The sequence below is a fragment of the Misgurnus anguillicaudatus genome, chromosome 22 (assembly GCF_027580225.2).
Source record: "Misgurnus anguillicaudatus chromosome 22, ASM2758022v2, whole genome shotgun sequence".
Taxonomy (NCBI): domain Eukaryota; kingdom Metazoa; phylum Chordata; class Actinopteri; order Cypriniformes; family Cobitidae; genus Misgurnus; species Misgurnus anguillicaudatus.
Genome location: NC_073358.2, coordinates 11,456,337 through 11,480,068, shown reverse-complemented (window position 1 = coordinate 11,480,068; position 23,732 = coordinate 11,456,337). Strand labels below are relative to the sequence as shown.

The window sequence follows — 23,732 nt, the reverse complement described above, 5'->3', positions numbered from 1 at the left end:
TCTATTTATTATTTTATATTATATTTAAATGTTATTCTATTTACTCTATTTCATTCAAATTATATGTAGGCTGTTGTTTGTGCCTCTTAAACTCTGGTGTCAATTAAAAATGTTTCTTTGATGGTCAGTGAAAAGCACTTTATCAGTCTTTTTATTCAGCAAGTTCATCAGGGTGTGTTCGTTGCACTGCACTGCTATTCAGTTCAGTCAGTGCGGTATTATATTTTTCCTGTTAGACATCAAAGATGGAACTCAAATCAAGATCTCAAGGGGGCAGTTTCCCTGACAGAAATTCAACTACTCATGGACTAAAATAAAAGTAGGCTAAGAGCTGTCCAAATTGAAAAAAGCTTGCACTGACATATCTTAAAATACACCAGTGCCCTTTGTTTTGCCTCAAAATGCACACAAATAATGTTTTTAGTAAGGCATGTTTGTAAAAATTGGTTATGTTTTCTAATTAAACTAAGGCAGAGTCCTGGCTTAAGATAATCCCGGTCCGGGACCACCCCAAGGTCTTTTTTTGTAGGCTACATGTTGCCACATAAGAACGTACTCAGGACCAGCAGCGTAAAAAAGATCATTAACATACAGTATACATAGAATAATTAAAAAACATATTTTAAAAGACAAAATAAAAAAAACATAGTAGATATAATATGTACAGTATAGTTATAAGGTAGTCATTTCTTTTCTTTAGGCCTTACTTCGGTCAAATGGGCCCCCGACCAAATTGTGCTTAGGGGCCCCAAAGGTCTAGGGCCGGCTCTGACCCAGATCTAGGTTGCTCTGCATTTTGATTATCCGGACTTTGTGGAGGGGTGTCGCTATTTCTCAAAGCTTCCCTCTTCTTCTGTTTTTTTTAGCATCCCTCCACATCTTTCACTTATGGCCCTGTCCCAAATGGCGCACTTCATGTGGACTTTCGGTCTCGTGGCCTTATATTGCTCGTTCTCGCTTAGTCTACAAGTCCGTAGGGTCATTTTTACGCTTTGAAGTGTGCTCATCAGCGCCGCCTTTGCCCCCCTTGATGCGGTTTTCAGCGAAGCCCGCACTGCAGCAGGCTTCGCGCACTTTACCAACCCAGAACTCCTTGCGAAAGGGCAATCTATCAGACCAATCAGACGACGGAAAGGAGGAGTTCACACTGATGGGCAACTTCTCTACCTATTTCTGGTGTGATGCTCAAGTCTGTCCCAAAATACGACTCCGGTGCACCCACGTGGACTCGCATCAAGGGGCCCCTAAAGTCTGGACTACGTGATGTCATCAAAGTGTGGACTTTGAGGAGGACCACAAGTCTGGAGTGTGCCATTTGGGACAGGGCCAAAGTCGTTTCGCTCTGTCACCCAGATTGCTTTTTTTCTAGCCTCTTTTCCACCTTTCAGGCTCACTCCTGAGACATGTTTCCCTCCTCTCTAGGGCTTTTCACACTGCGCTTAACCCTGGCTTATCTTCGTTGTAAACCCTGCTTTTAACCCTGGGTTAAGGATCGTTTCACATTTGTAATTTAGAAGCAGGGTTATTCCTGAAATTAACCCAGGGTTATGAAACTCTGCTTCAAAGAAGGTTTAGCACCCCTTTTGTGGGATTAACCCCGCATTATGGTGCCAAACGCATGCAGTGTGAAACGAAGCAGGGTTAGAATGTTATGACCCTAATTAAACACAGCTGAATTAGCTAATCAAGGTGTTCAGGGTTGCTTGATAATTACAGACAGGTGTCTTGAAGCTGGGTTGGAGACTCCTGACCAAGGGTTTAGGAATGCACAGTGTGAGGCTCTGTTTACACGTACATGGTTATTTTTAAAAACTGAGAGATTTACCTTCGTTTGTGCCCCTCGTTTACACGCAAACTGAGAACTCGCCTCTGAAACCGATTGTTTCTAAAAACTCCGGCCAGAGTGGAGATCTTGGAAATCTTCGTTTGCACGGTTGCATGTAAAGTGAGACAAACGGATGTTTAAGCAGGCAACGTCACAGAGTATGCGCAAGAGCTCGCACCTACGTCAAAAGTGCGACCCATGTTTACATGTGACTGCTACTCTAAACGCTTCCTAGATCACATTTATGTTCGTGCAAACGTTTTGTGTGTTTGTATTTGCAAATACAGCTGCTCCATTATGTCGAGGAGCAGAGACGACTGCTCGGAGATCAGCAATTTTACGCGTGTTTGACTTCATGCGGCGCTGCAAGAACCGACAGATGGATGATGTCAAAGTACCGCGAGAGCGATTCGAAATTAGACCTCTACGTGTGATTCCTCAACTCGCTCTCGCGGTACGTTGACGTCATCAATCACCTACTGCAACAACTCCTCCCTCCAACATGAAGAACCAGTTCACGTCACCACCAGCGCTGCCGGTGATTGGCTTACGTGGGCTTGAGCGTCTCTTGACGGCAAATATGCACGGGTACGTGCAAATAAACACTTTTCTGAAAACTGACATGTGTGCACGATATTATTTTTGAAATGTTGAAATGTCCGTTTATGAAAATAGCCGCCCACGTGTAAACATAGCCTGAAATGTCAAATTATGAATACCCAGGGTTATCTCTTAACCCCTGGTTAAGTGTGAACAGTGTGAAACAGGAAAAAAAAACAGGATTCCGTTAACCCTGGTTTTAGAATAACCCAGGGTTAACAATTTCAGGTGTGAAAAGCCCTTCTGAGTCTGCATCTCTTCTTGCTCTGTACTGTCTTTGCCTCTCTGCTGCTGTTTTTGCCACTGGGATGTCTGAAAATATTGAACATAAAATACCATAATCGATTATTTCTAACAGTTCACATCACAATACAACAAGTCTACAATTGAGTAATCTACTAAAAAGTGTCAAACATTCAACCCCATCACAACGATTCAACCCTGTTATAATAAAAAATGTGACGGGGTTGAATGTGACGGTGTTGAAGTTTTTGGCTAACAGTAGCTGAACTCCATACTTAGCCAAGACAGTAGCATCACATGGCATTTAGGAAATCATACAAGTTTAATGTTTTGCAAAACTATTATTTAATTCTTCTGAAACCATTGTTTACTATCATTTAGTCATACAACAGAGTTGAAATGTTGAGCCTGACAATCTTAATCTGACAGTGAAAAACATGAAATATATGTAAGAAAAGATTCTGACACTTGCCTTTTTTTGCAGCATGCTCTTCAAGAGATTTGTGTGATGTCACTTCCTGGATGTGATGCCACAGGGATTGATCCATTATTTTTATGGGGGGTAAATAGTATTGTCACGGTAGGATAAGTCCATCGTGACTTTCTGTGTTGTGTTTGTCTGTATGACTGAACTGTGTGTGTGTGCGTGTCTGATCGCTAATGATCTGAGTGAGTGCAGGTGTGCGTGATTGCTTTGCTCCAGCTGGTGGTAGTTACCCATACGGCATATATACTCACCCATTCTCTCTTCTCACTGCCAGATGATTACGCTACATGTCTTACCTGTGTTCTCGTGTTCGTGTGTTCCTGTGGTTTCGTCTTCGCGTGGAGTTCTGCCTGTTTGTGTATCCGGTTTCACCCGTCAACCAAACTTCATCCACGTTCATCGGGAATTGTCACCGCAGCCTTTGTCTGTCCAACCATTTCAGCATTATCATCTGTGTCATCTGAAAAAATCACGTACGACGAGTGCTTCTTAGGTTGCTAGAGAATGGGCTTTTTGTCAAGGCGGAGAAATGCGAATTTCATGCACAGTCTGTTTCTTTCCTAGGGCACATCATTTCGACTGAGGGTGTCCGTATGGATCCGGAGAAGGTTAAGGCTGTGGTTGATTGGCCATCCCCAGAGTCTCGCAAGGCCCTGCAGAGATTTCTGGGGTTCGCCAATTTTTACCGGCGTTTCATTCGCAATTTCAGCCAACTAGCCGCACCTCTGACTGCCTTGACCTCCGCTAGTACTGCGTTCAGGTGGTCGGAGGCAGCCCAGACTGCCTTTACCAAACTGTTTCAGCCCCAATTCTTGTGGCCCCTGATCGTAAGCGTCAGTTCATAGTGGAGGTCGATGCGTCAGATGTGGGGGTAGGAGCCGTGTTATCTCAACGCACATCCTCAGACGGAAAGGTGCATCCCTGCGCGTTTTATTCCAATCGTTTGTTGCCTGCCGAACGTAATTACGACATTGGTAATCGGGAATTGTTGGCTGTTAAACTAGCACTGGAAGAATGGCGGCATTGGCTTGAGGGGTCGGGTGTGCCTTTCATAGTTTACACTGATCACAAGAATCTCGAATACATCAAATCTGCTAAACGTTTGAACTCTAGGCAGGCTCGGTGGGCTTTATTTTTCGGTCGTTTCGATTTCACTTTGTCCTACCGTCCAGGTTCTAAAAACACCAAACCTGATGCTTTGTCCCGCATTTTTGAGCGTTCCGATCGTGCCTCCTCTCCCGAGCCCATTTTACCGGAGACCATATTCATCTCCGCGCTCTCATGGGAGATCGAATCGAAGGTGACCAAAGCCTTAGAAGGGATAACGCCCCCGGCCCGTTGCCCACCAAACCGGTTATTTGTGCCAGAGGGACTGAGATCAGAGGTACTTAAATGGAGCCATAATTCCAGTATAGCTTGCCATCCAGGGGTCAGTCGAACCAAGTTTTTGGTTAAGCAACGATTTTGGTGGCCAGGGATGGCTCGTGACACACACGATTTTGTATTGGCTTGTTCGGTTTGTGCTGTGGGTAAGGCGTCTAATCGTCCTCCTGACGGGTTACTTAGACCGCTGCCAGTCCCTTCGAGACCCTGGTCCCATATTTCGCTCGATTTCATTACCGCCCTCCCACCCTCCCAGGGTAATACGGTGATTTTAACCGTAGTGGACCGATTCTCGAAGGCGGCTCATTTTATTCCCTTGCCCAAATTGCCTTCAGCCAAGGAGACAGCGGTCGCTATCGTTGACCACCTATTCCGGTTACATGGCCTTCCGACAGACGTGGTCTCCGATAGAAGTCCCCAATTTATATCTAAATTTTGGCGTGAGTTTTGCAAGTTGCTAGGGGCTACGGTTAGTTTGTCTTCGGGGTTTCATCCTCAAACCAATGGTCAAACCGAGCAAGCCAATCAGGATGTGGAAAGAGTGTTGCGATGTTTGGTCTCCAAAAATCCTTCCTCCTGGAGCCAACAACTCTCTATGGTGGAGTACACGCACAATTCATTACCAGTGTCAGCTACGGGCCTATCTCCGTTTAAGTGTAGTTTAGGGTACCAACCACCATTATTTCCCAGTCTGGAGTCCGAGGTTGCGGTCCCCTCCGCGCACGCTTTCGTCCAGAGGTGTCGTCGCACTTGGAGTAGGGCACGTGAGGTCATACTCCAAGTGAGACAACGCACCAAGGCCAAGGCCGATCGCCACCGGTCGAAGCCTCCCGTTTACGTCGTGGGTCAAAAAGTGTGGCTTTCTACTCAGAATATTCCGATGCGTTCCGTCTCGAATAAGTTGACTCCCAAATTTATAGGCCCATTTTCTGTTGCTAAAATCATTAATCCAGTAACAGTTCGCCTTAATCTCCCTCCTGTGTACAGACGAATTCATCCGGTTTTCCACATTTCTAAAATTAAACCCGTGTTTAAATCTCGTCTTAATCCGCCTGTCCCGGTCCCCCCCCCCCCCGCCTCGTATCGTAGATGGGGAACCAACCTATTCGATCAATCGTATTCTGGACTCTAGACGGAGGGGACGCGGATTTCAGTACTTGGTGGATTGGGAAGGTTACGGTCCGGAGGAGAGAAGTTGGGTTCCGGCTCGGGACATATTGGATCACTCCCTTATTGATGATTTCCATCGCAGGTCAAGGAGCCCGGGAACGTCAGTTGACGTTCGTGGGGGAGGGGGTACTGTCACGGTAGGATAAGTCCATCGTGACTTTCTGTGTTGTGTTTGTCTGTATGACTGAACTGTGTGTGTGTGCGTGTCTGATCGCTAATGATCTGAGTGAGTGCAGGTGTGCGTGATTGCTTTGCTCCAGCTGGTGGTAGTTACCCATACGGCATATATACTCACCCATTCTCTCTTCTCACTGCCAGATGATTACGCTACATGTCTTACCTGTGTTCTCGTGTTCGTGTGTTCCTGTGGTTTCGTCTTCGCGTGGAGTTCTGCCTGTTTGTGTATCCGGTTTCACCCGTCAACCAAACTTCATCCACGTTCATCAGGAATTGTCACCGCAGCCTTTGTCTGTCCAACCATTTCAGCATTATCATCTGTGTCATCTGTTTAAATAAACCTTTGTTCACCTCACCCTGCATTTGCTTCCTGTTATTATCCTCCAGTCATAACAAGTATGGCGTGACGGGGTTAAAAACAAACTGGAGGACGTGTATAAATATTGCAATTTCATATACAATTAATGTATTTTTATATACATATGTATATTTTAGTTAAAGTAGACCCACATATGATTATATTAGCAGCAACTTTTTTGTATTAATTACAGTTTTTATTTGTTTAATATTCAATGAAAATATAATGATGGTTAGTGAGGACATGCAAGCATGCTTGTTGTCTACTACTTAGGCAACCCATTATCTATAAATTAAAATAAAATAAAAGCATTTTTTGTTGCATTATAATGCAAAGGCACCTGGTTCTATTAATTGACAGCGTTAAAATGCATTTTGTGATTTCCTTTAAATGAAAATCTTTGAAGTTTGGGGGACTTGAAGGGCACCCAATTCAGAGAATCACATAACAAAGTCCAATTTCGGCGGGAACATCCTGTGGACTAGCAAATTAACTACTATAACGGATACATTCGCAACTAAAAAAAAACTCCGAATTGGCATTGTGCTTTTTTGTCATACCACTTTGTATATGTGAATAAAATAACGTTATGCGTTTAAAACATTGACTTATTGACTTTATATTTCCTTACCTCTTCTTTCTCCAAAGCATCTTCTCGTGTGATACGCAAGATCTCGCAGACAGCCGTTAAAACAGTCCAGTCTCGTGTATTCTCTCGAGATTACCTCGCTACCTGTATATTCAATTATTTGTTACATTTTTAAATATTTTCATCAATTTCATAAAATTAGTTTTTACATTTTTTTCTGAATGATTCACAAATTATAAAACATTATTTTATTGTCTCGTTGCAACCGTTTACTTCACTGTTGTACTGACATTATTTCAACCAAATTTCAACGTTGATTTTTAAGCATTTTATTAACCTTTTTCAACCGTTTACCATTCACCGTTGTTTCAACGTTGTATCAACTTTGAACAAACAACTGACGTTATTTCAACCAAATTTCAACGTTGAAGGTCGGTATATGCCTGCTGGGTAGTAGTGCAATAAATAGCACATTTCGAACAGCATATTGCCTCCTCGCCCCCACCTTACATTATGGAAATAAACACCCGGTTTAAGGCTGACATGTATGGATTAATGAGAGTGCCGCTGCTTGCTTGCCTCAGTCGAACACCTTTGGTGAGAAGACTTTATTATAGCTTGCTTGTGCATCCTTTAACATTTAACCTTTGTTTTGCCTTAAAATTCACACAGGTTATGGTTTTATTAAGGCATGTTTGTTAACACTAGTTATATTTCCTAATTAAACTAAAGCCTAGTCCTGGTTTAAGCTAATCTCTGTCCAGGAAACCAGCCCAAAATGTTTATATAAAATGGTATATAAAATGATTTGTAAATATTAAATGAAATGTTCTATCATAACTATATCATTATTGATTGATATGCTATCTTAACTGTATATGGAGCAACATCAAATTTCAATATTTGTTGGGAATATATTATGCTGTTGCACAATGTAAGTTGATGTCCAATGAAATTATTTACTCAATATCTGGATAAGTGTCTAGACCACAGTTTGGCAAGAAAGGTCAAGGTTGGTACTTTTGAAACACCATGATCAAATTAGCACAAACTTGTTCTAAAGTACAGCACAAGATTTTCACTGCATGTAGAGTGCCAATAAAATTAAGTCAAGATACATATTGTATTATAAACAGAAGCCTTAACACGAGACCACATATTTGACTGCACCTCTTAAATCTTATAAACCTTGGCACAGTGCTGTTCTGAATCAGTCACTCCCAGAACTACATCAGCTTGTAAGTCCTAAACCTTTGGCTTTTCGAAGGCTCTTTTTTGTAGCCGATGAAAAATCCCAGACTGACAAGTTCTAATTGTAACTTCTAAAGCCACAAGCTATAAGAACTTGCTTCAAGAACGTGGCAAACTTTTAATAAAGTAACACTAGTGGCTGTCGGAATTGACTATGACAGCAAACACGTGCGACAAACTAACCGTCGAATCATTGGGCACACCTTCAGTCTTATTTGCATGGAAGCCCCCGCCCTTTCCGAAAACGCTTGATGTGATTGGTCCGCTGAGGCAGCGCGAGTGGTTGCATCGATGAGGTCAAAGGACGACGTCCAGAAGTAACCTCAGTTCGCATCACACCACCGTGATGTTGCTGTCAGAGAGGTTGGATTTGCAGCGACAGTACCAGTCCGGTGTTATATAGCCTACTAGCCATCACCGAAGGGGGGAAGTAATTGAATTAGGAGGAAATTCATTAAGTTGATATTTAAACGTCCGTTCATACGCATCAGAATTGCTTGCAGACTTCTTTCGCACGGTGAGTACATTAAGCTAGCATCTACCTAAATGCATGTATGCCACCTAAATATTAGCGTACAGTGTACTTATTGGGTGGATAGAAAAAACGTCAACACAGACTTGAAGAACCTTCATAAATAAGATGACATGACGTTTTCTGATGCTATAATACGTTAGCATGTTTGCTAGACTAAACTAACTGAATGCCTTCTCCGAAGTCGCCACATGTAGTTCAAATGTTTTACAGAGTGATTATTATCCTATTGATTAAGGGACCAGCGGTTTACTATCAAAGGAAGTAGGTTCCAGTGTAAGATTTACATTTTAGAAGTAATTGTTCACATAATAGAGGGTCTATGGTGTGTGCAGATCCCCTCACACTCGCTTATCAGGTCTGTCCGGTTGGATAAGTTTTATTTCTTGTGTCAGACCTGCAGGTTGGTTGCTAAATCAAGGCATAATAATCAATTGAGATTGCTAAATCCCAAGACAAGACATGGGTATTTAAATATGTATTTAAACGGACGATCAAATTGATGTACAGTGGTATCTTAAATGTTGCTAGTCTAAACTTATTTGGCAGACTTGATGGTGACAAGTGCATTGATAATTTCTGGAATGTATCATGCTAGATCCTGCATTTTTTGGAGTTTGTGTGTGAATTCCATGGTGCATGAATATGTTAGTCATTTCAGTGTTATAATAAAGTACTGTGTATGAAGTGCCAAGTGGTATACGTAAAGTACCAGCAGAGATGTTTAATAATTTTTTTTATTTAATAAATCAAATGATTAATGATGCTTTATCTCTTTCCTGCTGCAGTGCTTGCATCCTGCCAGCGTCACCTACCAATGGCAGAGCAGGATTTAGCTGAGAAGCCCCCAGCTGTAGCTGCGCTGCACTCTCATTTCATAGTGGGCTCTGTGTCTGAGGATAACTCGGAGGATGAGACCGCAGGGAAACTGGATCTGCAGATGGAGGGCAGTCAGCGCTCTGTTTCACCCTCCTCCGTTAGTTCAGACAGCACCTACGAGATAGGCTTTGAAAGTTTGGATGGGCCCTTACACAATCTGAGGTCAGAGCACTCTTTGTGCACTGGTTTTCACTTATTGTGACATTGACTAATATCACAGAGTTTCTCTGTTACTTTAGATATGGCTTTTAAAAATGACTGCATATTGGCCAGATTTACTAACAGCTTGCGCTAGCGCAAACCATAATTTTGGCATCAAGTAGCGAGTGTAGTACCTTGTTTGTACCTTTTGCATATCGTTAAATTGTACTTATACACACTTACACACCAAAATAAAATGTAAAATTTTGATTTGGATAATTGGTTAAGTTTTTTTTGTAATGCCAGAGGAACATATTATTCAAAAATATTGTTTACCAAGCCATTTTATTTTTTTATTTGCTGAAGGAAAAAAAAGAGGAGTCAGTAGGAGAAGTCACACAATACCAAGTGGTGTTTCAAAAGTTCTTGTAAACCTTAATTTTTTGTCCTTTTCAGTGTACTATGGCTTTGTTAGCTGGGATTTCACACCCTGCATTTTCAGCTGCGAAGTCTGTGGTGTTGAACTCAAGGGCATCAGGTGTCAGTAGATCACTTGCACCTGAGGAAAATAATTTCTGCTTATTTGCGACCCTGAACTAGTTTGTGCTGCTCTTCGAAGATTGCGTTGATCATTATGGAAATGAGACTGTGTTATTTAATTTGTGCCTTTTTAGTAAATAAACCACAGATATTACCACTCCCATCAGCCCTTTTTTGGAATTGCGCTCTCATGCTAATTTGACCTGTTTTGTAAATCTGGCCCTTAGTTTACAAAAAATGAAAACTCTTCTCACTCAGTATAATGTTGCTTTGAACCTATATGACTTTCTTTCTTCTGACAGGCTTAGTAACTATATACAATTTTTTTTTGTGTCACAAACTGCATTTTTATTATTTTCTCTATCTACTTATAATATGGGTCATTTTGGTTTTAAACATATACATTTTCAAGTATCTTCCGGGTACCTACATAGGTCTTTTCTCTTGTTGTGACGTCATACTGACAAACATTGCGAGATCTCCGTGAGATTTCCTGTGTTCTTAGCCGAGATTCACCTTGTTTGTAAAGTTAAAGGATTAGTCCATTTTCTTAAAAGAAAAATCCAGATAATTTACTCACCACCATGTCGTCCGGGGTGTTGATGTCTTTCTTTGTTCAGTCGAGAGGAAGTTGTGTTTTTTGAAGAAAACATTGCAGAATTTTTCTAGTTTTAATGGACTTTAATAGAACCCAACATTTAATACTTAACTCAACACTTAACAGTTTTTTTCAACTGAGTTTCAAAGGACCACAAACAATCCCAAACGAGGCACAAGGGTCTTTTCTGGCGAAGCGATTGTCATTTTTGACAGTAAAAAGACAAATATGGACTTTTAAAGCACAACTTCTCGTCGTGTAGATCCGGTCGTGATGCGCCAGCTGACCCCACTACGTCAGCGCAATACGTCATGACGTCAAGAGGTAACAGAGGACAAACGCGAAACTCTGCCCCAGTGTTTACAAGTGCGTTGAAAGAGGACCGTTCCTACGTTGTTGTATGTCAACTGATACTAATTAATGTCTTTGTGGCAGTTTATTGTTTAAAATGTTCCGCAAATGTGCGTTTTATATATCTAACACGTGACCTCCCTACGTCACTACGCATTTACGTTAGGTCGCGCTGGACCGGACCTAGACGAAAAGTTGTGGTTTAAAAGTATTTTTTTTTTTCTTTTCAAAAATGACGGTCGTTTCGCTAGATGGGACCCTTGTGCCTCGTTTGGGATTGTTTGTAGTCCTTTGAGACTCCGTTGAGAAAAAACTGTTAAGTGTTAAGTATTAAATGTTGGGCTCTATTAAAGTCCATTAAAATTAGAAAAATTCTGCAATGTTTTCTTCAAAAAACATAATTTCTTCTGGACTGAACAAAGAAAGACATCAACATTTTGGATGGCATGGTGGTGAGTAGATTGTCTGGATTTTTCTTTTAGGAAAATGGAATATTCCTTTAATCAATCTGTGTACTTTCATGACCACATAGTGGCACTCCACACATAGGAACAAACGCGTTAAATCGTCAATTTTTTTTCATCATGTTTGTGGTCTCTCACATTTTGAAAATCTGATAAGATTTAATAAATCTTTTGGTGTGGCCCTAGCTTAAGTGAATCTATCTTTTGCCCATTTGTGGACGAATGCTCTCTGGAGCAATTTTCTGTAATTCGCTGGCCTGTGGATACTAGCCAGATCCGGGTTCATCTGGGTTCATTGCTGTGCTGTGTTAAAATCTGGACATAGCTCCTCTTTGTGTTTGCTTCTACAACTGCTGTTTCACTGCCAGCGTTGGGCAGCTTTTTGTACATGCTGAGCAGGGTTTTCACTGGGAAGAGTGTGTGAGTAAAACTGGTCAAGACAGGTTTTAGTTGGATTGAAAGCTGGATTATCTGTTTGATAACCCTGGAATAGCGGTAATCCAATGGTTAAGGATGTGGACTGACACTGCGTCCAAAACCGCCTACTTCCATACTATATAGTAGGTGAAGTAGCGCTTATTGCATACTTAATAGTATGAAAGTAGGCGGTTTCGGACGCAACGTGATAATACAAAGACTGATGGTTCAGTAATCCAGAAAAAAAAGTTTCCTTTTGGTTGCGTTTAATCCTACTTTAACATGAATAAAAAAAGTATACAAAAAAATTGAATATACAAAGAATTTGTAGATATGACTCACACAATTTAATGTCATTTGATCAAAAAGACATGCAAAAGGACATTCACTTATTTGTAGATGTAGCTAAACTGTGGAAATACAGTTTATTCAGCAAGCCGGGAACTGTACATTTTCATTTTTACAGTACACGGCAATCGGCAAAGCTGGACAAAACATATGGCTTCTTAATAATTTCAATGTGTTTCCACAAACTAAAAAAGGTATAAATTGTATGAAAACTTTTTAGATCGTAAATGCACTTTCTTCCACTTAACTTTCCAAACTCGTTCACTTTGTTAATGGCAGATCTTATGCTGACACAACAGATTGCACATTACCATGGGACCACTGCGCATAGTTTACATGTATATTGTCACTTATTTATTTACAGTTAATTGCTATGGTTTTCATTACTATGCCTGTATATAACTGCACTGTAGCCTTACTTTGGATTCACACCAAACGCGGGTTCAACGATTTGCGCGAGTAGATTACATACAAAGTCAATGCAAAGTTATGATCAGACATGTCCTCGTATGAGGTGATGCGAAAGACGAGATATGGGCAGCACGTTTTCCTCGAAGATATGCGCTTTTCACTTCAAATGCGTCTTCGCCCAAGTTGAAAATATTTTAATTAAAAATTAGCATGACATGAAGTTAAATTCCGCGAGTAATCTAGAGCGAGTAACGCAATGCTCCGCGTTTGGTGTAAACGTAGCATTAGTGTACTGCACTACTGTAATGCCAGAGTGACAGATGTAGGGCAGGAGACAGTATGGCTGAGAAGAACAATGTGCATGCCCCCATCTGTCTTTTGTTGGTTAAGAGGCGGGTCATGCAATTGTTTTTACATTTCCACTGTGAATTTGAGTTAAAAAATTATAGCAGTCATGTTATCAATGTCTCTTTCTTGGCTTATGACCTGAAAAGAAAAAGCCAAAAGGTACAAAAAAAAGGATTTAATGTTTTTAGTGATATTTGAATTAAATGCATAATAAATACTGTTCACATGATACTTAAGAAGGTGCCAGACTTAAAATGTGCGTTCTTTGTTACAATTTTTTTAGTATCTCTAACATTATGATAAATTATTTTTTTCAACACTTTGTAATAATAAGCAAATTTTGAAAATTGCAAAGTTGAAATATCTACCTCTGCATGTTGATTTTAGTACTCAGAAAACTTAGAAGCTTAGAAACCAACACAAATTTAGTTGTTTAAAGGTGATGGCAGCTATCCAGAAAAATATAGTAATAGTTTTTCTGCAAAATTCTACTAGATAACTGCAGCTGAAAGCCACATCAAGATTCCTGGAGCATATTACTTAAATTATAGTAAGAAAAGTAAAACAAAAATGTACTTTTCAAAAGATTTATTAGATTTGTACTAAATTAATAAATGGCTAGCGTTAATATAGTTCAATCATAAGCATCAATGTTGTTTTACATTTAAATACATCCAGACAAGAAATTGTTCATTGTTAGAGGCTGGTGGTCACCATATGTCATGTACTGAACTGCTCTGCTCTTGTTGGTCTCTATGTATTCTTTGGTTTCTCAGGCAGCACTGTGAATTGTGATTTGATTGTGTTGTGCTTGTGTTTCTCAAGGCCTAGTATGTCAGGACTTCACCTCGTAAAGCAGGGCAGGGACCGCAGGCGCATCGACCTGCAGCGAGACTTCACGGTGGCTTCCCCTGCAGAATTTGTCACCCGTTTTGGTGGCAACAAAGTCATTGAGAAGGTAAGATCATTGCTGTCTGTTACAGTTGCTTTCATGTTGAATATGCTATACCTATCATTAAATATAATACATTTGTGATAGGTCCTCATTGCCAACAATGGAATTGCTGCAGTCAAGTGTATGCGCTCCATTCGGCGCTGGGCTTATGAAATGTTTCGGAACGAACGAGCCATACGCTTTGTAGTCATGGTGACCCCAGAGGACCTCAAGGCCAATGCAGGTGAGTTAAAAAGTAGTGGTCTTCCTTGAACTCTGGCTTTATCATGGTATAATCCAGGAAAAGGTGTGCTAGGCTGGCGATTGTATTTAAACTTTCTTGTGTGGCAAAAGACTTTGCCTGTGAGCTTTGCTCCTTTAAACAGATTTATTATATCGACAGAGTACATTAAGATGGCTGATCACTATGTACCAGTGCCAGGAGGGACAAACAACAACAACTATGCCAATGTGGAACTCATTTTGGACATAGCAAAGCGGATTCCTGTTCAGGTAAATCTATGTGATCTGGACCCAGCATGGCAGGGTTTGCCACAGAAAATGTGTTAGTTAAGATGGTCGTTGGGGCCGAGGGCGTGGTAATCAAATGTGCGGGGCGTATGCGTCATGATGAAAATTAAAATATTTCTTTTTAAAACACTCAAATAAAACTTCATTTTGAAGAAACTATGACAAAAAATTAACACATACTAGATTATTAATGAATTAAATGTTTTTACCTCTAACAGGAATAGCTGCGTGATGAAGTAAAACGAAAGGGTTAATAAACACGTCTGGCGAACGATGATAGATGGTACAAAAATTTTAAAAACTATTATTTCTCACTATTAAGTGGGTGATTCTCACGAAAACTTGGTTTTAAACATGTCAAGCATGAAAATGTAAAAATTGCTTAAATTTACGTTTTTTCCCACTAGACATTGAAAAACAAAGTCTGGAGTAAATGGGAACATTAATTTAAAAACTTTTACTTATCATTTAACACTTTTTGTAACATAATTTAAAAAATTAGTCCTAAAAAATCTCATTACCGCAACAGTCAGAAAACATCAACACTGACATATTTTCAAAATGACATGACAAACCTGAAAGAACATAATTTGGAGATTCTGCACATGCATTTAAAATCAAAGTATTATGCTTCTATTAATTAAATTAACATTTAATAAGCATCTGTTGCGGTAATGATAATCAAAATGTCGTGTAAGCATTCTGACAAGACAATATTTCAAATTAACTGTAAAAAAATGATCTTACCTGGTAGCCATCTTGAAGTAACGGGTCCATGTGCTTGGTCACTCAAAATCAAACTTTATTAAAATTCTGTAAGTGTGCTTAAACTGTTCTCAAAAAGTGTTGCGGAGGATGAGAACATGAGGCATGGACACATCATTTTCCTAATTTTTCTTCATTATTATTATACATGAATATTCAGTAAATATTTTTTCTGTCATCTAAAGTAGCCTAGCAAAACATCCATTTTTTTCCGTAACATTTTTGTGTTAATTTGATTAAATTACAACATAACGCATGTTCAAACACAGCCGGACACATTGCGGTAATGAGAATTTCAGCAGAAAATTAGATAAAATTTACAATTATAAATTCTTATGTTGAAATCACACATTGTGCAAGGTAGAACACAGTATTGTGTTAATTCTGATGCTTTTTAATGTTACTATATTACACATTTTAAAGCTAAAATCATTAGTGCCGTGGTGTTTCAATGGTTTCGTGAGAATCACCCAATTATATTATCTTAAAGGAGTGTAACTACTTTAGCATGTAAATAATGCACATAAATAAAGTGAGCAAGAGCGCTCAACAATAATATCTAATCAACAGGCACGTGAAACCCTAGCAGGTTGCTCAAACAACAAAATCACCAGCTAACTTACTTTAAAATTGCAAGAACTGTAGTCTTATACAATAACTGGCTTAAATACCCAAAAACATAAGTCCACTTACAGTTCTCACGGACACGTGTTTTATCAACTGGCTATCCTCCAGACATGACGGCCCACGTCTTATCTCATTTCGGTCGTGTGGTGCGCGTGCACGCTCGCGGTGTGTAGCGCGTCTGCGCTATTCTATGAGATGTTTTATCAACTGGCTAGTTATCCTCCAGACAGTGACGGTCCGGACCACGTCTTTCTCATTTCAGCCATGTGGCGCGCATCCCCGCTCGTGGTTTGATGCGCGTACACGCTGTTCTCCGAGATGCACTTGACGGCCTTTTGTGCAGCTAATTTTTTTTTTTGGACGATCTAGTTAAGGCGGTAGGGTTTCCAAGCTTAGGTGGGCCGCCTTAACTGAAATATGCTGCAGGAAACCCTGCATGGAAATACCTAGCAACTACCAAGAAACACCATAGCAACTTCATTGCAAGGCCCCTGCAACCATTCACAATAGCATCCACCCAAGACACCCTAGCATCCGCAATTTATACTAGTTATGAGAAACGTCTAACATTATTTGTTTGCAGCTTTAGCAGTTTATATTTTATCTAAAATATTAGGTTTTATAATTTTGCAGTATTATTAATATAATATAACCATCTTCTAAGTATCCAATTGTTATTTGGACCACTGTATATTTAATTGACCCTTATTACTCCTTATTTTTCCCTTTTAACCCCACTCTCTGCAGGCTGTGTGGGCTGGTTGGGGTCATGCCTCCGAGAACCCAAAACTCCCAGAATTACTACACAAGAATGGCATTGCATTCATGGGTGAGACTGGGATATTACAAAGAGGCTTGCAGCACTGTCTTGACTACATTATTCATACACATTGATATTTCTTTTTGGTTTGTATCTTTTCATCTTTCATTAGGTCCACCTAGTCAGGCAATGTGGGCTCTTGGGGACAAAATCGCCTCCTCGATTGTGGCCCAGACTGCTGGCATCCCCACGCTACCCTGGAGTGGATCAGGTCAGTCTAAGGCCCAATTCCAATTCTATTTTATATACCTACGCCTAAACCTTAACCCTTCCCCTTGTCCTTTGAAACAGAGTGAAAAGGGGAAGGGTTAAAAATATTCCCCTAAGAAATGGGACACCACTGCTACACCACCATATGACATCATACTATATATTATACACCAAAGTAGATGCAATATTTATCACCAACTTAAAAGATGCTGCCTTCACCTGTAGTCATATAAGGTTAGTTACAGCCTAAAAAGTGGCTCTTGCAGCACACCACACACCCCTCTGTTTAACCTGATTCCCACATCACTTTGACAGGCTTCTGTGTGAACGCAGACACGTCACATAAATGTTCTGGGATCGCTTCCCTAAAGAGGACCTAGTAACATTCCCATAACAATCCCGAAAAGTCTTCTGTGTGAACAGCATGCAGAAACATTGCCATAAGGGGCGTGCCGTAGTCACACGCGCATGTCATCGCAATAATGAAGTTATGGTTCAGCTCTTTAAATCGGGGGGTTTAAATGCACATGAACAATCATGATGAGAAATGTCTGCAAACTGGAATGAAGCAGAGATCAGGGAGCTCATCACTATCCACGCTAAAGAGATCATTCACCAGCATAACAGAAAAGCGTATCACACGCTCCTTTTATAATCTTCTCATTAACAAAAATGCACACAAGTGGTTTTGGAGAGAGAAATCTCAGGTAATTAGCAAATTTCAAATGCTGCGGAGGAAAAAAATACCAAGTGCAGGACTTTAAACACGTCTCTTTACGCCATCTGTGTGAATGCATGCACAGATTCTCGAAAATCATGTGAATGAACCAAAAATCAAATGATCCTGGACAAATCCCGGATGCAGTGGACTGGCACTTAATGTTTTTTACATTATGTAGAATGATTATATTTAAAAAAACAAACAGTAAATCACTAAAAATTAATTGAGCAGTCCTGTTCTCTGCATTCTGGGTGTGAAGATTGACCACGACTGTATGTTTGTACAGGACTGACTGTTGATTGGACAGAGAATGACCAGAAGAAAGGAATCATCAATGTTCCTCCTGAGCTGTATGAGCAGGGCTGCATACAAGACGTGGAGGCTGGAATGAAGGTAAACTATGTGCTTATTATCCACACATGGTGTGCTCATACCCCGCTATTATCAGTGACAGGAAAATATTGCACTCTTACTTTCTCAAATGGTGTGTTTTATTGACAGGCAGCTGAGCAGGTGGACTACCCTGTGATGATAAAGGCATCTGAAGGCGGAGGAGGAAAAGGTATCCGGAAGGTCAACTGTGCGGAAGACTTTCCCAATCTTTTTAGACAGGTCAGCGATCATCGCAATCCAGAACGTCCATATTACAAGAACCTGGGACTTACTTAGCAAGATAGCTGCTTTAAATGTGTTTTATTCAGTCTGCTCATACTCTACTTATTTCCATTGGTTTCAGACAGGTTCAAGCAGAGGTTCCAGGCTCCCCCATCTTCGTCATGCGTTTGGCCAAACATGCACGCCACCTAGAAGTGCAGATCTTGGCTGATCAGTATGGTAACGCCATTTCTCTGTTTGGCCGTGACTGCTCTGTCCAGCGCAGACACCAGAAAATCATCGAGGAAGCTCCAGCAACTATCGCAACCTCTGATGTGTTTGAAAATATGGAGAAGGTACTAAAGATTATCATAAGCACTTATGAATATTTAACAGTAGTTGTGGTGTTAATACAAAATTGTTCCTAAGGGATCACTAAAGTGTCTTTTTATCTAAATGAAAGATTGAATTACCTAATTTGCATTGTCCTTAAGTGTGTGTTTGTCTGTGTCAGTGTGCAGTACAACTGGCAAAGATGGTGGGCTATGTCAGTGCTGGTACAGTAGAATATCTGTACAGTCAGGATGGCAGCTTTTACTTCCTGGAGCTCAATCCTCGTCTTCAAGTGGAACATCCCTGTACTGAGATGGTAGCTGATGTCAATCTGCCTGCCGCCCAGCTGCAGGTCTGCGTTTGGATATTACTGCACATGCATTTTTCTCCTTTTATTTTTACAAACTCTTAAAGGGAAACTCCACTTTTTTGAAAATATGCAAATTTTCCAGCTCCCCTAGAGTTGAACATTTGATTCTTATTGTTTTGGAATCCATTCAGCTGATCTCCGCGTCTGGCGGTGCCACTTTTAGCATAGCTTAGCACAATCCATAGAATCTGATTAGTCCATTAGCATCACCTTAAAGGACAAGTTCGGTATTTTACACTTAAAGCCCTGTTTTCAGATTGATTCTGATGAAATAGAATGGTTTTGACTGATATTTCGACATATGTGGCTGCCCTGAGAATTATCGTGTGTTTGTGTTTCACCTCCCACCTCCACAATGGGTCTACAGGTGCACTGGAACAATCATTCCTAAAATGCATTAACTTACTTACCGAGAGGTCAGGGGTGTTCACTGATATGCTCACACAAAAATCGCTGCAAAATACGCACTCCAACAGGTGTTATCGTAGTTTTTGCCAACTCCATTGACATGTATTAGATGTGCTGTGAGGTACGGTATTACTCCGCCGCCGGGAACTTTGTTTCTATTCTTGCAATTTGGCAATGGCGGATTAGCGCCACCACCTGGGCTGGAGTGTCTATTATTCAAGCTCTCAACGGAAGAATGTAAGGGTGTGAGGCGTTTGGAAAAAAAGGTCCACAAGTTAACAACGAATGCTAAAACAGCTGTTGGAAAGCGATTTTTGTGTAAGCATATCAGTGAACACCCCTGACCACTCGGTGAGTTTCACGTCTTTGTAAACAAATGTTTAATGCATTTTTAAACATTGTTCCAATGCACCATTAAACCCATTGTAGAGGTGTGAGGTGAAACACAAACACCCAAACATTCTCAGGGCAGCCGCATATTTCGAAATTTCAGTCAAAACCGTTCTATTTCACCATAAACAATCTGAAAACAGGGCTTTAAGTGTAAAATACAGAACTTGTCATTTAAGTTGCATTTATGACTTTAAAAATGTCCAGTGGACTTAATGCAGCGTAATGTGAATCATATTCTATGTTAATGCAATGCAAATTCCTGTAACTGCTAGAGCATTTAGTGAACAATAAGATACAGTCATGTGACTGCTGTCTTTGCTATATAGGTCATTTGGCTGAGGCCAGTGTGCCATAGTGTTGGTGGGAAAAGGAGAAGGGGGGTGATGTTGTTATGTTACAAACAAAGACTCCTGCAGATGAATGGTGAGATGCAGTTTTGAGTTGTACTACGACATTAATAATACAGAAACACGTTAAGGAAGTTTTTTTAAGCCGTCAAACTTGTATTGGTTCTGCTGGTTGCTATTGCAATTTTGACTAGTTATCAGCTAATTAGCATCCACCTAGCAATCATCCAATTTATTTGAGTATCACCTCCACATTCCTAACAGCACTATAGCACACTGAACTCAGCCAAATGACCTCTATATCAAAGACTAGCAGTCACATGACTGTGTTTTATTGCCATAACCACTCAGATCACCTTAGACACCAGTTGCAGTTGCAATAATCTTGACAGCTATCCACAACACTAATAGATCATGGACCTTAGCGGAAGTGAGTTCCACTCACATTTTCATAAACATGGGAAATGCAAAAAATGTCATATATTTTTGGGAAATGATTGAGGGTTAAATTAAAATGGTTATTATTATTTTTTTTTTTCGGGGGTACAGTGGTGTCATATGGTAATGTACCATGTGCTTTGCTGAATATTTTTAAATAGCGCTTGCATCACCACAGTACAAAATAGTCTTATGATTAAAAAACAGTACTGTAATTTCGTGTAATGTGTCTTTCAGACTCAAGCTGTTTGTGTTGTCTTTCACTCAGATTGCTATGGGTATCCCACTTCACCGCATCAAAGACATCAGAGTGATGTATGGGGTGCAGCCATGGGGAGACTCTCCCATTGACTTTGAAGGACTCTCTACCACCCCCTGTCCACGAGGACATGTCATTGCAGCTCGAATTACCAGCGAGAACCCAGATGAGGTGTGTATAATGGGTCATATCATGGAAAATGAAAAGGATTTATTTATTTTGCAAAAACTTTACATAATCGCTTACAGTAGCAAAGAATCGACCTGGTTAATTATAAAATAGTCATCCTTGACCAAAACATGTGCAAATAGATATGCAAAATAAACTGCTTGAAATATCTTGTAGTATGATTTAATTCATCATATCACAGGTAATAACATGTTTCTGTGTTCATCAGGGTTTTAAGCCCAGCTCCGGTACCGTGCAGGAACTCAATTTCCGCAGTAATAAGAATGTGTGGGGTTATTTTAGCGTGGCAGCTGCTGGAGGCCTGCATGAATTTGCTGATTCTCAGTTTGGCCACTGCTTCTCCTGGGGAGAGAACCGAGAAGAAGCCATTTCGTGAGTACCTTTTGCTTATAATCTGTTATTGATAAAGAGATTCAAAAGCACTATGCCCATATGGTAATACCTTTTTTAAGTCTACATAGTGTGATAAGAACCAAAACTTGTCAAGTGATTTCACCAGGGGTCTCAAACTGCTGGCCCCCGTCAGAGCACCCAGATGAAACACTAAATGTCCGTCGTGTCCATGTCAACCGGCCCAAGAAGTAAACTTTTGCTCTTTAAGTGATATTGGGCCCTATCTTGCACCCAGTGCAATTGACTTTGTCAGTTACGCATGTATCATTCGTATTTTGCACCGGCGCACAGCGGGTTTTTCCCTCCACAGATGCATGTTGACAAACTAGGGAATGAACTTGCGCTCCCTGGGCGGTTCAGTGCAAAAAATGAGGCGTGTTCGCCACTGACCAGAAAAAACTAGTCTAAAGTCAGTGGCGCGTTGCGCGTTGTTCAGTATGCTATTTTAAGGGCGTATGCTTGACCATAATGTATAGCGTGCACAACGCGCACACACTTAAAGAAAAAATATTAACACGTGAGATAAGGGAATTCATTGGGGTGAGCGTTGTGGTGATAGTTTTTATTTATTTTGTGTGGCTGCTTTAAAAAATTATCATGCAAATAACGATTAAAATATTTTCATAAGTTTGTTGTGTGGCTGTATTACGTTCATTTTATGTAAATAATTATTAAAATGTTTACATAAGAAACCTTAATGTATGTGAACTTAATTTGTAAGTGTACTTTGGGGTTGGACTGCTTGCGTTTCTTGGCTTTCAGCGGTGAGGGTGGACGCAGCGATGTCCTCTGCTGGCATCAGGTCCTGTGTAATGGCAGATCCACCTCCCGTTACACTGCGTGCCCGATTTATGCTGGCAAGCTTGGGATTCCACCGTCTCCTGACATCATTGTAGCGCTTGCGGTGCAACGTCCTGGGGATGCCAGCTGATGAGACAATTGTGGCTATTTCCTCCCACGCCTGTTTAACCGACACCGGGTTTCTCCCATCCCCATACAAAACAACTTCTCTGTCTTTGACTGCTCTTACAAGAACGTCGGTCTCCTCGGCTGTGAACCGTTCCTGGTGTGCGCCTGGAAATCTGTCATAATAATAGTAACCTGCCATGGAACTTGCGCACTTGCGTTTAAAGGGAATGTTGGATGACGTTCTGATTGGTTTATTTGACGTTACTCCCAAACCACCCTTATTGATTTGCGCCTGGCGCAAGAGTTACTTATCTCGCTGGGAAAATAGCAACAGCGCCCAAGATCCGCCCTCAATGTCCCTTGCGCTTCGCGCTTGCGTTTCAGATCGTTAAAATAGGGCCCATTATATGTTAAATAATATAATTGAAACATTTAGATTTACAGAGACATTGTGCAGAGAAAGGAATTTAAAGTTCACAATAAAAGTTCACAATTCAAGCTTTATTTTCTACAAAAATGTGTACGTTATTATAGAAACATGGTGGTGGCCCTAAAAGAGCTGTCCATCAGAGGAGACTTTAGGACTACAGTGGAGTATCTGATAAAACTTCTGGAAACTGAGAGCTTTCAGCACAACAGCATTGACACTGGATGGCTGGACCGACTCATCTCAGAGAAGATGCAGGTAAAGTCATGCCTCAAAACCCATTTTATTTTAGACCATTTTACATTGACATAAAGAGATTTTGTGTGTCACTTTTTTTAATAAATTGAAGTTGCCATTTGGCCACATTAGTTACTTCAGCTGTGACAAAATTCCACAAAATGAAGAAGAAATTTTCTACAGTATATTGAATGCTTGTGTGTTTGTATGTGTAACTGTGCAGGCCGAGCGCCCTGACACCATGTTAGGAGTAGTCAGCGGAGCTCTTCATGTGGCTGATGTTAATCTCAGGAACAGTGTGTCCAACTTCCTGCACTCATTGGAGAGGTATAAAAGTCAATGTGGTCCATTACTTCTTATTTTCCTAGCTCTTCGATTTAATACTATATATACTTTATATTTAGATTCATTATGATGAAAAAAATCACTTGTGATTAGATTGTTTAATACGGTTGTTACAAATTGGCTTTACTTGTGTCTGCAGAGGTCAGGTCTTACCTGCACACACCTTGTTAAACACGGTGGATGTAGAGCTGATATATGAAGGGACCAAATATGTTCTGAAGGTGACGAGACAATCTCCTAACTCGTATGTGGTCATAATGAATAACTGTTTAGCTGAGGTGGATGTTCATCGGCTGAGTGATGGGGGTCTGTTGCTCTCTTATGATGGCAGCAGCTATACCACATACATGAAGGAGGAAGTGGACAGGTA

The 23,732-nt window shown here is 40.6% G+C and overlaps 1 protein-coding gene across 10 annotated transcripts in view; it reads left to right on the top strand.

The window, feature by feature from the left end:
- Positions 1-8,388: 8,388 nt before the first annotated feature.
- Positions 8,389-23,732, top strand: part of acaca (acetyl-CoA carboxylase alpha) — a 60,426-nt gene continuing 45,082 nt past the window's right edge. For all 10 annotated transcript variants that reach the window (XM_073860871.1, XM_073860869.1, XM_073860872.1 and 7 more), the window contains exons 1-16: positions 8,389-8,600; positions 9,404-9,656; positions 13,938-14,070; positions 14,152-14,290; positions 14,450-14,559; positions 16,717-16,798; positions 16,902-17,000; positions 18,007-18,113; positions 18,222-18,332; positions 18,461-18,670; positions 18,829-18,999; positions 20,872-21,033; positions 21,260-21,423; positions 22,888-23,038; positions 23,241-23,344; positions 23,502-23,729. In XM_073860871.1, the coding sequence (XP_073716972.1) occupies positions 9,433-9,656; positions 13,938-14,070; positions 14,152-14,290; positions 14,450-14,559; positions 16,717-16,798; positions 16,902-17,000; positions 18,007-18,113; positions 18,222-18,332; positions 18,461-18,670; positions 18,829-18,999; positions 20,872-21,033; positions 21,260-21,423; positions 22,888-23,038; positions 23,241-23,344; positions 23,502-23,729 (2,195 nt within the window). In that variant the 5' untranslated portion in view covers positions 8,389-8,600; positions 9,404-9,432. The remainder of the gene's footprint in view (positions 8,601-9,403; positions 9,657-13,937; positions 14,071-14,151; positions 14,291-14,449; positions 14,560-16,716; positions 16,799-16,901; positions 17,001-18,006; positions 18,114-18,221; positions 18,333-18,460; positions 18,671-18,828; positions 19,000-20,871; positions 21,034-21,259; positions 21,424-22,887; positions 23,039-23,240; positions 23,345-23,501; positions 23,730-23,732) is intronic.